At 42.3% G+C, this 12443-nt stretch overlaps 1 protein-coding gene across 1 annotated transcript in view; it reads left to right on the plus strand.

Annotated features, from left to right (window-relative positions):
• Positions 1-1461: 1461 nt before the first annotated feature.
• Positions 1462-12443, plus strand: part of MTRF1L (mitochondrial translation release factor 1 like) — a 35891-nt gene continuing 24909 nt past the window's right edge. Inside the window, exons 1-4 of the mRNA XM_077486319.1 lie at positions 1462-1996; positions 3601-3680; positions 8634-8817; positions 12157-12320. Coding sequence (XP_077342445.1) covers positions 1627-1996; positions 3601-3680; positions 8634-8817; positions 12157-12320 — 798 coding nt within the window. The 5' untranslated portion in view covers positions 1462-1626. The remainder of the gene's footprint in view (positions 1997-3600; positions 3681-8633; positions 8818-12156; positions 12321-12443) is intronic.

Raw genomic sequence — 12443 nt, forward strand, 5'->3', positions numbered from 1 at the left:
TGTGAGACAGCCTGGCCACATACAGAGGCCAAGTACAGCCAAGCATGGCCGAGCATGCCCGGGTACGGCTGGGTATCACCAAGTATTGCAGGGTATCACCGGATATGGCTGGGTATGGCAGGGTATTGCTGGGTATGGCAGTTTATGACAGAGTATTGGCAGGGTATTGCTGAGTATTGCAGAGTATTGGCAGGGCATTGCAGAGTATTGGTAGGGTATTTCTTGGTATTGCAGAGTATTGGCAGGGCATTGATGGGTATTGCAGAGTATTGGCAGGGCATTGCTAGCTAATAGTTTGTTATAAAATTTTGCAACAGGTAATTTTTCTCCTTCATTGATATGCGCTGATGAGGCGGCACTGATAGGGACAGCTAAGGCGACACTGATAGGCATAGATAAGGTGGCACTGATAGGGACAGATAAGACGGCATTGATGGGCACAGATAAGGCAGCACTGATGGCCACTGATAAGATGGCACTGATCGGCACTGATAGGTACCAATGATGGGCAGCACTGTTGTTGAGGCACTGATTGTGGGCACTGGTAGGCGGCACTGTTGCCTATTGCTAGGTGGCACTGGCAGGGGGCACAGAGGATCTGGCGGCAGCTCGCCATGTTCGGGACTGATGTCCCTCTCACAGCCGCTCACAGGCGATCTGCTTTTTTTTTTTCCTCCTCACACTGTCAAGAGGCTGCAGCAATAAAACATGTTAATCTGGCCCAGGCAAGAATGAGGGTATGGGCCGGCCAGGGGATGAATTTTAGAGGATAAGTTCACCTTTCGTAACATATTACACCCAACATGTTATGAAAAGATGGCCCCTCCCCCTTTTTGACAGCTAGCAGGGGATCTTCTCCCCCCCACTGGCGGTTACAATTTTTTTAAAAAAACAAAAAAACCTAGGCTGTGCGGGGCTGATCGCTCTCAAAACAAAAAAATTGTAAGTGCACATTTTTTTCACCTGCAGAAATTGCGCATTTAGAATTTTTTGGTGAAAAGGTGAGCTTATCCTTTTAAGGAAGAAAAAAGTAGTAAAAAAAAGGGGGTTATGCATTTGGGGGGAGGGGGGATTGAGGCTGCATTAGTGCGAACTTGGGTTTTGAAGTGGTCTGCAGGAATGATAAATATATACAGCCCATTACATATTGTGATAGAGATATTATATATCTAGATCTCAATAAATAATAATGAGTCTCTGTATCTGGGTAGCTGTAATATACAGTAGAAAGCTGTAGAGGAGCAGACATTACACATTGCAATATGATTAAAATTAACAAAAAAAACTAAACAAAAAGTTTCCTCCAATTATAACTCCATTGAACCAGACACTAGACCTCCAGGTGCCCACGGGAAGTGAACTGCACATGCGCACTCAGCTTGTCACTCAGCCCCGGAAGGCCAGAGCCCCCAGGATCTCATCGATCCTGTCATACTGCTTGTCTGAAATCGGCACATGCGCAGTAGTAGCAGAGGATACCCATCTTACTTCTACACCGCCGCTCAGCTGTTTCTCTTCGGAGACATTTGTCTCCTTTCTCATCCTTACTACGCAAGCGCGGCGCCTGCGCAGTACGGAACGGACAGTATCCAATGAAGGGGACAGATTTTGGCAGAACTAAAGGTCATGTTGCTTGGTGTCAGTCGCTGTGTAATGTGCGGTATTCGCACAGTTCCCCGGAGACTGTGGGGCGGACGCTGTAATTTCCTCCCCGGACTGGTATCCGGAGTGCAGTGGAAGCGGAGTGTGGCGGCTGATAGTCGGCGCCATCCAGGCTTGGAAGAACTAATAAGGAGCGAAGCGTGGAGCGGATACCTACAACGATGGGAAGCGGAGGCAGCTCAGACTGCAGACACAGGAGGCGACCAGCAGAGGGCAGCACCCTGGGAAGGTGGAGGAGGGAATGTGGGCTTGAGGAATTGGCGTATCCTACCTGTGATCAGAGAGCTGAGAGCTAAGGAAAGAGAGCTGAGTGATCTCCAACAGCTCCTATCAGGTGAGAGCAGGTGAAATGGGGATATTTATTATAGCAAAAAGTACAAATGATTTTTCTACTACTCTTGAGTATGACATTAGCACATGTGTGAAACCGTTTCACTGCCTAGATACTTTAAATCTAAGGAGCATCTTCAGGCATTCAAGGGGCATACATAACACATCTGATTTGTTGACTACTTGAACCCCCAGAAAGTGCCAGAACAGGAGAAACGACCACGTTTTGCAAAGTAGATCTTTTGAAGATCACATTATTTTTTTTTATTTTTTTTTGCTACAAGTTTTTGAAAAATAAAGAAAGATAATTTGTATTTCTTCTAGCCTAGCTGCATGGAGATGCATGTTTGGAGGTCCTGGAGTGACAGGACAATAGAAACACTTTACAATCCCCACATTTTGGAGAGTAAACGCTCTAAGGTATTTTTAAGAGGCACAGTGAATCTTTTACAGAGTTTGTTTTTGCCACAAGATGTAGAAAGAAATGTATTTTTTGTTAAAGTTGTAATTTTAACCACTTACTGACTGTTGCGTGCTGATATACGTCGGCACAATGGCAGCAGTGGGCAAATGGGCGTACCTGTACGTTGCCTGTAAGAGGCGGGGATAGAAGGCGTGCCCGCCACATACAGCGTGGGACCAGCGGACTCGCTGTCTGCCAGTCTCCTGGTGATCGCATCACAGAGCTGCAGAACGGGGAGATGCCTATGTAAACAAGGCATTTCCCCATTCTGGCTTGTGTCATGATAGAGATTACTGCTCGCTGTCATGTGACTAGTAGCTCCCCCCCCCCCGTTAGAATCACTCCATAGGACACACTTAACACCTTCCTTGCCTCCTAGTGGTTAACCCCTTCGTTGCCAGTGTCATTTACACAGTAATCAGTGCATTTTTAAAGCACTGATTGCTGTATAAATTACAGTGGTCCCAAAATAGTGTCAAAAGTGTCCGATGTGTCTGCCATAATGTCGCAGTCCTGATAAAAATCGCCGCCATTACTAAATAATTATTACTAAAAATGCCATAAAACTATCCTCTATTTTGTAGGCGCTATAGCTTTTGTGCAAACCAATCAATATATGCTTATTGCGATTTTTATTTAATTTTTTTCTTCTAAAAATATGTAGAAGAATACATATCGGCCAAAAATGAGGAAAGAAAAAAAAAAAAAAAAAAAAAAAATATATATATATATATATATATATATATATATATATATATATATATATATATATATATATATATATATATATATATATATATATATATATATATATATATATTTTTTTTTATATTTCCGGGGGATATTTATTATAGCAAAAAGTAAAAAAAAAATTGGGTGTAATGTTGCACTTGTTAAGTTAAAGCGGCGCTGTGCGGAATCACAAAAATGGTCCGGTCGTTAGATTTTTTTTTTTTTTTTTAATGAAGAGTTTTTTGCTTTAAGGTAAATTGAACTTTGGCTTTAGCACAGTGTTTTCTGGAAAGAATCAGTAGTAGCTCACGTATGTGGGGTCCACAGGGCAGAACCTTTGCAAGATAAAAATGAGTTTTGTCTTTTTTTTTTTTTTTTTTGTTTATTATTTTTGTTCTTTTGCTGCTTTACAGATGAAAATGAAGATTTAAAGGCACTTGCAAACACAGAAGTAGCATCTTGTGTAGAAGAAATAATGAGCCTAAAATACCAGGTAATGTACACTTTATTATTATTATTATTACATGTGTAAAAATAAATAAAAATAAACGGTTGGCGTTCAAGTACTAGCGCTTAGATTCTGGATTATTAAAGGAAACCTTCACTCTGAGGAATTCGTAGGCTGTTTTTTTTTTTTTTTTTTTTTTTTTTTTTTTCCTTCTGCCACTTATATAAAATAAGTTTTGTTTTAGGCCAAGCTGGTTGAACAAATGAACTATAACCTTTACTAAGAGATGCGCCTGATGTGAGTGCTGAATAAAAACTGTATTTAGCACCAGCTACACACGGTATACACGCTGTGTTCTGGTAGCAGTATGGGTACTTTCGGGCCATTCCCAGAACAAAATTTCGTTGGGCTGAGCGCTAGTCAGCCATGTGGAGGAAGCTTTGTATCTTCTGAATGAGTAGGATTCCTCTGGCTGAAGTGGAGATCACAACTTCATAAACCACCTCTTTACTGTAGCCCAGGGATGTGCAATTAGCGGACCTCCAGCTGTTGCAGAACTACAAGTCCCATGAGGCATAGCAAGACTGACAGCCACAAGCATGACTCCCAGAGGCAGAAGCGTGATGGGATTTGTAGTTTTGCAACAGCTGGAGGTCCGCTAATTGCATATCCCTGCTGTAGCCTATTGGAGGAAGCCTTGTACTCCAGAAAATTCAAAGGTTTTTATGAATGGCTGAATAGAGCACATCCCAACTCAGATTTGTTCTGGTAAAGGGACAGAAGTCCCATCCTGCTGCCAGAGCACAGCACTGTATACTGTGTAGCTGATGCTACATACGAAGGAACTATTTTAACCGGTTCCTGACCAGCGCACGACGATGTACGTCGACAGAATGGCACGGGCAGGCATATTGGCGTACAGGTATGTCCAATATTCAATGCCGCCCTGCCATCGGGAGCGTGCCGCCGGCGGCGCGCTCTCGCGCTGGTCAGGACCCCCGTGAGTCCGGTCGCGGGACCCGCGGACTCGATCGCCGCGGGCATCACCGCGATCGTCTCACGGAACGGCTGAATGGAGGAAATGCCGTGTAAACAGCATTTCTCCATTCTGCCTAGCAACTAGTGACACTGATCTCTGCTCCATGTGATTGGAGCAGAGATCAGTGTTCACTAAATGAAAGCCCAACCCCCCCCACAGTTAGTAACACACCCCTAGGAACACTTAACCCCTACACTGGTTAACCCCTTCACTGCCAGTGTCATTTACACAGGAATCACTGCATTTATATAGCAGTGATTACTGTATAAATGACAATGGTCCCAAAAATGTCCGATGGGACCCCCACAATGTCGCAGTCACAATAAAAATCGCTGATCGCCGCCATTACTAGTAAAAAAAAAAATAATAAAAAATTATTAATAAAAATGCTATAAAACTATCCCTATTTTGTAAACGCTATAATTTTTGCGCAAACCAATCAATCGCTTATTGCAATTTTTTTTTTTTACCAAAAATATGTAGAATACGTATCGGCCTAAACTGAGGGAAAAAAATGTTTTTAGATATTTTTGGGGGATATTTATTATAAGAAAAAGTAAAAAATAATGCTTTTTTTTCAAAATTGTTGCTCTATTTTTGTTTATAGCGCAAAAAATAAAAACCGCAGGGGTGATCAAATACCACCAAAAGAAAGCTCTATTTGTGGGGAAAAAAGGACGTCAATTTTGTTTGGGAGCCACGTCGCACGACCGCGCAATTGTCAGTTAAAGCGACGCAGTGCCAAATCGCAAAAAGTGGTCTGGTCTTTGACCAGCAAAATGGTCCGGTCTGTAAGTGGTTAAAGTGAGAGAAAGCATGTTGTAAAACATTTTGGGTGATTGGCTTGGACATTGTATACAACAAGTGAAGTCAGAAAACTTTTTGTGTGTGTGTACATGCCAATGCCTTGCAGTGACAGTGTCGGTCTCCTGCGTGTGCTTCTACAGTTGGATGTTGTGCTATCTCCACCTGAAGGAGCTCCACCCCATCAGGTGCAGAGACCACTCTCATGCAAACTATGCAGGCAATAAAATCTCAAGAATCAATTCAGTCGTGGGTGTTTATATACACACTATATTAGCAAAAGTATTGGGACGCCTGCCTTTACATGCACATGAACTTTAGCTCGGTTCACACTGGTACTGATTGCACAGGAACGCTGTGTGTCCTTGTTCTCAGTTTCGGGGATGAATCTTTGCTTGAAATGGAGCCAAAGACGCACGGGGCTGCACAGTGCTCTCCGCAGCCACCCAGTGAACTGGCTCCATAGAGAGTCGGTCACGTTGTCCTGCTATGCGAATTTCCCCGCATCTAATTCGCATAGGTGTGAGCCCAGCCTGAATGGCATCCTAGTCTTAGTCCATAGGGTTCAATATTGAGTTGGCCCACCACTCTTCTTGGACGGCTGTCTGCAAGGCTTAGGAGCGTGTATATGTGAATGTTTGACCATTTTTCCAGAAACGCATTTGTGAGGTAAGGCACTGATGTTGGACAAGAAGGCCTGGCTCGCAGTCTCCCCTCCTAATTCATCCCAAAGGTGTTCTACTGGGTTGAGGTCCGGACTCTGTGCAGGTCAGTCAAGTTCCTCCACCCCAAACTCGCTTGTTCATGTCTTCACGGGCCTTGCTTTGTGCACTGGTCCAAATCATTTGATGGAGGGGGGAATTATGTTGGGCTTGGCCCTTCCAGTTAAGGGAACTCTTAAGGCGCCAGCATGCCAAGACATTTTGGTCAATCTCATGCTTCCAACTTTGTGGGACCAGTTTGGGGATGGTCTTCCTGTTTCAACAAGACTGCGCACCAGTGCACAAAGCAAGGTCCATAAAGACATGGATGAGTGAGTTTGAGGTGGAGGAGTTTGAATGGCCTGTGCAGAGTCCTGACCTCAACCCAGTAGAACACTTTGGGATGAATTAGAGCGGAGACTGTGAGCCAGGCCTTCTCGTCCACATCAGTGCCTGACCTCCTGCACTTCAGGAAGAATGGTCAAACATTTCCATAGACGCACTCCTAAACCTTGTGGACAGCCTTCCCAGAACAGTTGAAGCTGTTATAGCTGCAAAGGGTGGGCCAACTCAATATTGAACCCTACGGACTAAGACTGGGATGCCATTATGTGGGTGTAAAGGCGGGCACCCCAATACTTTTTGGTAAGTGTGTGTGTGTATGTGTATATAATATATATTTAAGAATTTTGAAGAAGACTTGCTGAAGTTCAAAATGGGTAAGAAAGGGGATTTAATTGACTTTGAATGTGCCATGGTTGTTAGTGCCAGTCAGGCTGGCCTGCGTAATGCAAAAACTGCCGATCTACTGGGATTTGCATACACAACCATCTCTAGGGATTACAGAGAATGGTTTGAAAAAGAGAAAATATCCAGTGAGCGGCAGTTATATGGACAAAAATGCCTTGTTGATGTCATCCCTTACATAATACAAAAAAATTGGACTACCTTTACGGTTTATTTTATTTTTTGATCTTGTAAGCAACAAGTGTTGTGAAAAGGCTTAGTCTTTAAGTGGTTAAACTTCCCTCCATTTACAGACCAACATTAATTACTTTCATCTAAAAGAACCAAATGATACTTTTTCTTTATATCTCTCAGTGCTGAGCAATATTGTAATAAATTTTGCTGGCTGCTTTATTTTTTTTTTTTTTATGGCTCTGCACTTGTTACATGAATCGTGGAAATGCCGGATTAAGATCGTGGGGGGGGGGGGGGGGGTTCATTCAAGTTCACAATCTTCTTCTTCTTCTTCCCCCTTTTTTTTGATTTTTTATTTATTTTTATTTTTTACAAATAATCATGCAGCTCTACTACTAGAATATCATCTCTGAATGCACAACACATCCAACCTTGAAGAAGATGGGCTACAATAGCAAAAGACCACACGGGTGCCCCTCCTGTCAGCTAAGAACAGGAAACTAATGCTACAATTCGCACAGGCTCACAAGTTGGACAGCGGGACCTGAACCTGGTCCCTTTGGTCCAGAAGGTTGCCTTTTTGCTTGCTATCACTTCCACATGCCACGTATCAGAGCTTGTGGCCTAGTCCCTTACGTCTCCTTATTGGTTTTACACCCGTGTCCTTCTTTCCCTTCAGGTGAAAAGCAGACACCACTTTTGAATGAGGACATTCCTGCCTTCTCTGTGCCCATGCCCTAAGGCTATTGCGTTGCATTTTTTGGATGTGGTCCACACAGTTGTGTGTACCTGTCTGCTACAGCTTCTCTTCGGAGGTCAGACTCCATTTTTGATATTGTGGATGGCCCACATAAGAGCCTGACGGCCTCTTCTGCATCTACTTCTCTTTGGATCTCCTTTTTTCTGACTCTTGTTTCTTACAAAGTTTAATTTTAAAATCCAGTATTTTTTTGCTAAAAAAATTACTTGGAACCCACAAAAAAAAGAGAAAAAATAAATAAATAGATAGATAGATAGATAGAGATGATGTAACGCTGATAGAATTGTGATCTTTATTCTAAGCGAAAAAAAAAAAAATCAAGATTCTCATTTTAGCCAGAATCGTGCAGCTCTACTGTGAATGAAGGTAAGAGAAAACAATTTTTGTTACTCGCTGTAAAATCCTTTTTCTCTGAGTTAATCGATAGACACCGCACTCGCCCCTCAATTTGTGCTGTCCTGTGCTTTGACGGTGCTATGTTCTTTCTGCCTAGTGTCCTACTCCTGTAGGTAGGGCTGTAAAACCTTATGGTCAGGAATATGAAGAAGCGATGTCCATCATTGAAGTCGGAGAGAGGGATTTTACAATGAGTAACAAAATCCTGTTCATACCGCCAATTACAAACTGTGCAGCATTAATAAAGGCAGAAGCAACATTTTAAAGATTTTACTTTCTTAAGCTTTGTGATACATTTCTATGTACTCATTCTCATTCCATTCTATGACACTGCACTAGAAGCTGAAAGATGAAAACCTTTTTTTTTTTCTTTTTAGATGGCTCGGCTTTTAATTCCAAGAGATGAAGTGGACGACTGCAATCTTATTCTGGAGCTTACAGCTGGTGTTGGAGGACAGGAGGCAATGCTTTTTACTGCTGAAATATTTGACATGTATCAGCGTTTTGCTAGTTATAAAAATTGGAGCTTTGACATATTGGAATACTCCCACAGTGATCTGGGTACATTATGCAATATACTTAAAGAATTTTTTTTCCTGCACAGTTGATAATGAAATCTGAACATACAACTCAGTCCAATAGAGACTATCATACGTATTTTTTTTTCATGTTTTTATACATGTGTAGATACAAAAATTTGTTCCTGAAGAGCCCTTGATAAGAAGGGCTGTAGCAGCAGCTCAACTTAGCAATGTAGTCTATTTTTTTAATGTAAATCTTTTGTTAACCACTTGCTTACTGGGCACTTACACCCCTTTCCTGCCCAGGCCATTTTGCAGCTTTCAGCGCTGTCGCACTTTGAATGACAATTGTGTGGTCGTGTTACACTACCCAAACAAATTTTTTATCATTTTCTTCACGCAAATGGAGCTTTCTTTTTGGTGGTATTTAATCAATGCGTGTGTGTGTGTGTGTGTGTTTGTTTTTTTTGTTTTTGTTTTTTTTCCCCTTTATCAGTGTGAGGCGAGGATTGCTGATTACCGGACTTCCTTGTTTACATGTGACCGGCTGTGAATGGACACAGCCAATCACATGGTTAAAGAGCCATGCCGTGTCCTAGAAACACAGTGAGGCAGCGATCGCCGTGTGTGCGAGAGCGGCCATATCTCCCACAACGAGAGCTGTACGCTCCGCCACCATTTGACGGTGGGCGGGCGGCAAGCGGTTAAATAATTCCAGGCATGGCTATATTATATGTTGGCCTAGCCAATGTTATTACCATACCTGACTGATGCCAAGTTGAGTCACTAAAATAGACACTGCTACTTCAGTGACCCCCACTTATCAATCACAGGAGGTTGGCTGCTCAGCATGGGCGCTATTCAGGCAATGTTTCTCATATTCTGAATGAACGTAAAGCATTCTCGGAATGGACAAGGCGAGGCAGTGATGTCTGGCTGATTCTCCTGGAAGCTGGAAATTACTGATGTAGACTTTGCTACTCCAATCATCTCCACAGTGGCCGTATGCCCTATGCTCCAAGCATTTCCTTTTAATGCTTATATGGATCAATGGTGGCAAAACCATGTGGAATAGTATATTTCTTCTTCTGCCTTTGTAAAGAAAACCTGTCTTGAATGAAACATGGAGATTTCCATTGTTTCTAATTTGGCTTTGTACCTTCTTCCAGAAGGAAACTAGGAACAGGTATCACTACAGAAGCAAAGTCTGACTGCTGTGATCCTATTTATTTCCACTCCTAAAGGTGGCCACAGATGGATCGAAATTCAGATGGTTCAGCAGGATCCAGCTGATTTCTGATCCATGTGTGGCCACTGACTTCTGATGAATTACAATCTATTGATCGTCTGTTGAACAAATCTGTTTGAAGAAAGCTGGCTGCAGTGCTGATCTGTGTATTGTGAGAGCAGAAGAGTCTCTCTGCTGTCAGAATACAATAGCACAATGAAGAGGCTTTTTCTTGAATGTGTGGATGGGGGAATCGAGTAAATCTTTTTAATTCATCCTGAATTAACAAAAACAACTGAGCCATGTATGGCCAGCTTAATGTGGTTGTAAAGGCAGAATTTTTTTTTTTTTTTTTTTTATCATAATACATTCTATGCATTAGACTCAGTTCTCACTGGTGCGATGCAGGAAACCCTGCAAATCCAGTGAGGGTTTCCGCATTGTACCTAAATAGCCACCAGTTCACGCTGCCCTCTATGAACCGCTGAGGGTGTCAATACGACGTTAATGAGATCAGATCACAGTGTGAACTGTTAATTTGAACTGGAATCGGATCGCATGGGTGTGAACACCCATGCGATCCGATCCTGGTGCAGACAAAAAAAGGGTCCTGCACAATTTTGGTCCGAAGGCAATGCAAATTCAGCCATGCGATCACATGTGATTCGCACCGCACTGTAGATGTCTGACATTGCACCAGTGTGAACCAAGCCTTAAGATAAAACAACCTTCTGTGTGTAGAAAATTGAGACTTTACAATAACTTTAAGTAAAAAATAGATAAACAGAGCTAACATAAGAATGCGAACAGATAAATGGAGCAGTGAGTGGATGCACACCAGATTCAGAATTTACTCTTCCTTTATTTTTGAAAGCCACATAATCATTCTTCCCCAATTTTTTTTTTTGGCTCTGCCTTTTTTGAGCCTACGTTGAAGTATGTATCGGGAATAAAAAAATATATGTATAACTATTTTTGGGCAACTGATACTCGACTTCTTCAATGCAAAGTGTGCACTGAGCATGAGAATGCACAGGAACAAGGGGGACAGGTCATATTCATCAAGAAGAAAAAGCAATTTCTTGTTAACCGAATTTTTACATTTTTCTTTTATTTTGATCATGACTTTGGGGGTAATTTTATCAAACAATGACGCTTAGACTATTTTTCAGTGCACTTGGGAAGATTGAAGAAGGAATTTTATGAAGGGAATTCGGATTGCGAGTCCCTTTCTCACTAATCACTTCAGTTGAATGAAAATGAGTGGCAGGGTGAGACATCTAGTTCAATTTATAAACTATACACATCGCTCACTTCAAGTGTTACTAAAGGTAATTTTTAAAAATTAAAATGATAAACGTGTTATACTCATCTACACTGTGCAATGGTTTTGCACAACGTGGCCCTGAACCTCCTCTTCTGGGGTCCCCCGCCAGAGATCTTGGCTACTCCTCTTCTTCATGTGCCCCCATAGCATGCTGCCTGCTATGGAGACACACACAGTGTGCGATTGCTCCTGAGCAGTGTGTGTCTATGCAGCTGTGCTCCATAGACACAGAGCCACTTAGCCCCACTTCCTTCTTACAGCATTTGAGTGACAGCAGCAGGAGCCAGTGGCCCTGTGTAAATAAGAGGGGGGGAGAGAATAGATCCAGCCATGAATAGCACTGAATCAATTGAGGACTCTGGTAAGTATATAGAGGTGGGGGATGACAGCAAGCCGAAAACTTTATTTACCCTAACATTTTTGATTCAGAGTTTCAGTCTTTTTGGTGAGATGGGGAATTAAAGGATTCTCTCCCATTTTTGTGCAAAGCCGCCTTTTTATATAATCCTGTTTCTTGTTCATTCCAGACATAGTGACAGGATTGTTTTAAAGCCCTAGGTTCAGTAATCCTCGCCCTCCTAGTGCTCTTCTGCTGCCCTTTTCTTTGCAGCTGCCACAAAATGCCAGGTGTTGGAGCTTACGGGTAGTGATGACGTGATCCCCCCCCCCCCCTCGGTCACATGACAGTGTTTGAGGGTGGGAATTTACTGCTAGGCCCAACCACTGCATCACAGGAGGTACTCATACTCCTTTGTGGAAGAACTGTGTATTTTGTAAGGGCTGTGATGGAATAACATCTAATATTACTTTTTATTATGTATTAGGTGGAGTGCGACATGCATCAGCAAGCGTAGGAGGTTTAGATGCCTATAGATGTTTAAAATATGAAGGTGGAGTGCACAGAGTTCAGCGAGTGCCAAAGACTGAGAAACAAGGAAGAATACACACAAGTACTATGACTGTAGCAGTATTGCCTCAACCAAGTGAGGTAAAGTATAAACTGAAATAAGAAGCTGTAAATGTTCTATTGAAATGTGGCAAAATGTTGATGTTTTAGCTGTTCACTGGCAAAAACAGTTTGATCATCAAAAAGCAATAGAAACCTATGCTT

Source organism: Lithobates pipiens, unplaced genomic scaffold (assembly GCF_037356315.1).
Source record: "Lithobates pipiens isolate NorthernLeopardFrog02 unplaced genomic scaffold, aLitPip1_a1.2 Scaffold_18, whole genome shotgun sequence".
Classification (NCBI taxonomy): Eukaryota; Metazoa; Chordata; class Amphibia; order Anura; family Ranidae; genus Lithobates; species Lithobates pipiens.